General features: G+C 45.7%; 1 protein-coding gene across 1 annotated transcript in view; it reads left to right on the forward strand.

Moving 5' to 3' along the window:
• Positions 1–3,867: 3,867 nt before the first annotated feature.
• The window catches only part of LOC125483295 (uncharacterized protein C11orf42-like), a 25,030-nt gene continuing 24,453 nt past the window's right edge, over positions 3,868–4,444 (forward strand). The window contains exon 1 of the mRNA XM_048597846.1: positions 3,868–4,179. Coding sequence (XP_048453803.1) covers positions 4,117–4,179 — 63 coding nt within the window. The 5' untranslated portion in view covers positions 3,868–4,116. The remainder of the gene's footprint in view (positions 4,180–4,444) is intronic.

Here is a 4,444-nt window from a genome sequence, read left to right on the forward strand (position 1 = left end):
GTACGCAGTATTCCAAATGTAGACGAACCAAAGTCCTATACAACTGTAACATGACCTGCTAACTCTTGTACTCAATACCCCGTCCGATGAATGAAAGCATGCCATATGCCTTCTTGACCACTCTATCGACCTGCGTTGCCACCTTCAGGATACAATGGACCTGAACACCCAGATCTCTTTGTGCATCAATTTTCCCCAGGGCTTTTCCATTTACTGTATAGTTCGCTCTTGAATTGGATCTTCCAAAATTCATCACCTCACATTTGCCTGGATTGAACTCCATCTGCCATTTCTCCGCCCAACTCTCCAATCTGTCTATATTCTGCTGCATTCTCCAACAGTCCCCTTCACTATCTGCTACTCCACCAATCTTAGTGTCATCTGCAAACTTGCTAATCAGACCATCTATACCTTCCTCCAGATCATTTATGTATATCACAAACAACAGCGGTCCCAACACAGATCCCTGTGGAACACCACTGGTCACAGTTCTCCATTTTGAGAAACTCCCTTCCACTACACATCTCCGTCTCCTGTTGCCCAGCCAGTTCTCTATCCATCTAGCTAGTATACCCTGGATTCCATGAGACGTCACTTTCTCCATCAGCCTACCATGGGGAACCTTATCAAATGCCTTACTGACGTCCATGTATATGACATCCACAGCCCTTCCCTCATCTATCAACTTTGTCACTTCCTCAAAGAATTCTATCAAGTTGGTAAGACATGACCTTCCCTGCACAAAACCTTGCTGCGTATCACTAATAAGCCCGGTTTCTTCCAAATGTAAATAGATCCTATCCCTCAGTATCTTCTCCAGCAGCTTCCCCACCACTCACATCAGGCTCACCGGTCTATAATTACCTGGATTATCCCTGCTACCCTTCTTAAACAAGGGGACAACATTAGCAATTCTCCAGTCCTCCGGGGCCTCACTCATGCTCAAGGATGCTGCAAAGATATCTGTTAAGGTCCCAGCTATTTCCTCTCTCGCTTCCCTCAGTAACCTGGCATAGATCCCATCCAGACCTGGGGACTTGTCCACCCTAATGCCTTTTAGAATACCCAACACTTCCCCCCTCCTTATGCCGACTTGACCTAGAGTAATCAAACATCTATCCCTAACCTCGACATCCGTCATGTCCCTCTCTTTGGTGAATACCGACACAAAGTACTCATTAAGAATCTCACTCATTTTCTCTGACTCCTCGCATAACTTCCCTCCTTTTCTTTGAGTGGGCCAATCCTTTCTCTAGTTATCCTCTTGCTCCTTATGTACGAATAAAAGGCTTTGGGATTTTCCTTAACCCTGTTTGCTGAAGATATTTCATGACCCCTTTTAGCCCTCTTAATTCCTCGTTTCAAATTGGTCCTACTTTCCCGATATTCTTCCAAAGCTTTGTCTGTTTTCAGTCGCCTAGACCTTATGTATGCTTTCTTTTTCCTCTTTGCTAGTCTCACAATTTCACCTGTCATCCATGGTTCCCTAATCTTGCCCTTTCTATCCCTCATTTTCACAGGGACATGTCTGTCCTGCACTCTAATCAACCTCTCTTTAAAAGCCTCCCACATATCAAATGTGGATTTAGCCTCAAACAGCTGCTCCCAATCCACATTCCCCAGTTCCTGCTGAATTTTGCTATAGTTGGCCTTTCCCCAATTTAGCACTCTTCCTTTAGGATCACTCTCGTCTTCGTCCATGAGTACTCTAAACCTTACGGAATTGTGATCACTATTCCCAGAGTAATCCCCTACTGAAACTTCAACCACCTGGCTGGGCTCATTCCCCAACACCAGGTCCAGTATGGCCCCTTCCCAAGTTGGATTCTCCTTTGGAACCCAGTCATATGTTCTCCAATCTATCTTCACGTCTGAAGTTTCTCATCCCTGAAATCATTGTCATGAATCTTTCCTGCATTCTAACTATTGACTACACATCTTTCCTAAAGTGTGGTGCCTAGAACTAGAAACAATTCTCTCATTGAGGTTGAACTAATGTTTTATAGAAATTAAAAATACGCCTTTTGCTTTTGAAATCTATGGCCCTATTAATAAAACCTATGGTACTAAATACTTTATTACCTACACTCTCAAAACGTCCTGGCACCTTCAATAATATCTGTACATATTCCCACAGGCCCTTCTGCTCCTGCAGCCTCTTTAGAATTGCACTCTTTAGTTTGTGCTATCTCTCCATCTTTTTCCTACTGAAATGAATCACTTCACATTTCCCTACATCAAATTTAATCTGTTTCTTGTCCACCCATTCCACTAACCAGTCTATGTGCTTTTGAACCTATCCAAATTTCCTCACTGTTCACAACACTCCCAAGTTTTGCATCATCTGTCAATTTTAAAACTGAGCAATGTTCACCAAGACTCAGGTCATGAATAAATGTCAGCAAATGCAAGGGTCTCAGCCAGGGTGACCAATTTGCCCAGATTTCCCGGGGCCATCCTATACTTGAGCTGCTCTTCCCATGTCCCAGGCTGTTTGCATCTAGCCTGGTGTTTGTCCTGTATGCTCGATCACTGTCGATTTGGCTTATGCAGTAGCTATATAATTGCATACGCACACTGTTCTCTCAGAGACTCATCCCTGAGTCCATTCAATCTGCTCTCAGAGATCTGTCATCCCATCACTCTCCCTTATCCAACTTGATGTCAAAGTATCCTTTACGGTATGGACAACTAGATATAGGATCAGAAGTAAACTATTCAGTCCATCGAGTCTGCTTTTCCATTCAAATAGCTCCTCAACTCCACTTTCCTGCCTCTTCCCCATAAGCCTTGATTGTGTTACTGATTAAAAATCTACCTATCGCAGCCTTGAATCTACTTAATGACGTAGCCTCTATAGCCCTCTGCAATAAAGTATTCCACAGATAATAAATTGTTCTCCTTGTCAGTGTCCTGTGTGACCAGCAGGGATACTAGCTACTATACTCTGTCCAAGAATAAATACTATAGAAGTCGACTACAAGCCTCCCTCCAGTGCAAAATACAACCATTCACACCCCTCTATTGCCCGTCACTCCATTTCATATCCATATTGCCATTACCTCTTTTGTTCCATGAGCTGTAACTTTCTTCGCAAGTCTGGTGCACCTCACTTCAACAAATGACTTTGGAAGTCTGTACACAATAGCCATATAAGTACAATGGCTACAAGGACAAGTCAGAGGCTGCGAATGTTGCAGCAAGTAACTCCCCTCCTGACTCCTCAAAGCCTGTCCACCATCTACAAGGCACAAGTCAGGAGTGTGATGGGATTCTCCCCACTTGCCTGGATGGATGCAGCCCCAACAACACTCAAGAAGCTCGACACCATCCAGGACAAAGCAACCCGCTTGATTGGCACCACATCCACAAACATCCACTCCCTCCACCACTGACGCACAGTAGCAGCAGTGTGTACTGTCTACATTATGAACTGCAGAAATTCACCAAAGATCCTTAGTCAGCACCTTCCAAATCATATTCCCTGTAAATTTGGGTCAAAATCCATGTATTCCCTCCCTAAGGGCATTGTGAATCTACCTACAGTACGTGGACTATAGCAGTTCAAAAAGGCAACTCACCGTCAGCTTCTCAAGGGCAACTAGGGACGGGTAATAAATGCTGCCCAGCCAGCGATGCCCACATTCCACAAGTGAATAAGTAAATGTATGTTCTGACCATTTAGTTTTGGCTGGTCTGGATTTTGGGTTAGAGATAGCTTTAGTATTAATTTTCTTCCAGCAATTTCTGTTTTTGTTTAGTATCAATGTTCTTGGTTCGTTCGTCTCCTAGGTTACAGAGCTGGGATTTCTTGTTCCTGAAAGCCTGGTTGTGGTGACTAACTTGTTGAACTGAGAGCTAGTGAGCGGATCGAGTTCTAGACCAGCTCAATGTGGGGCAGTAGCTGCAGACAGGCACAGGGCACGTAACAATGAGGCAGTGTGAGCTCAGAGGCACCAGTTAGAGAAGGAGCCGGCGAAAGCCTCTTGTGCTGAGCAGCCCCTTGGCCGCTGCTGTTTCCCATGGGATGAGACTGATCCCTCCCTACTCGCCTGGCTCGGAGGCCGCACCATCGCATCCTTTCAGGCAAAGTTAACGACAACGTCCAATCTCAAGATGAAGCTGGAACAAATCGATCGTCGGCAGGCGGATGATTATTGGGTCCTGGTCCGACAGGAGGTGAGCGGTAAACTGCAGCGTCTCAGCGAATATTGGGCGCAAGTGGAAGCAGCGAGCTCCCTGAGGGGGTGGGGAAGACAAGAGACAGGGTCAGAGCATCAGTTCACACCGGGGCCAAGGCACTGGGTGCGGGCGTCAGACTGAGTGAGGGTCACTGAGGGAGGTAGTGAGGGTCAGTGAGGGAGTGTGAGGGTCACTGAGGGAGGTAGTGAGGGTCAGTGAGGGAGTGTGAGGTTTAGTGAGGGAGTGTGAGGGTCAGTGAGGG

Source organism: Rhincodon typus, chromosome 6 (assembly GCF_021869965.1).
Source record: "Rhincodon typus isolate 14 chromosome 6, sRhiTyp1.1, whole genome shotgun sequence".
Classification (NCBI taxonomy): Eukaryota; Metazoa; Chordata; class Chondrichthyes; order Orectolobiformes; family Rhincodontidae; genus Rhincodon; species Rhincodon typus.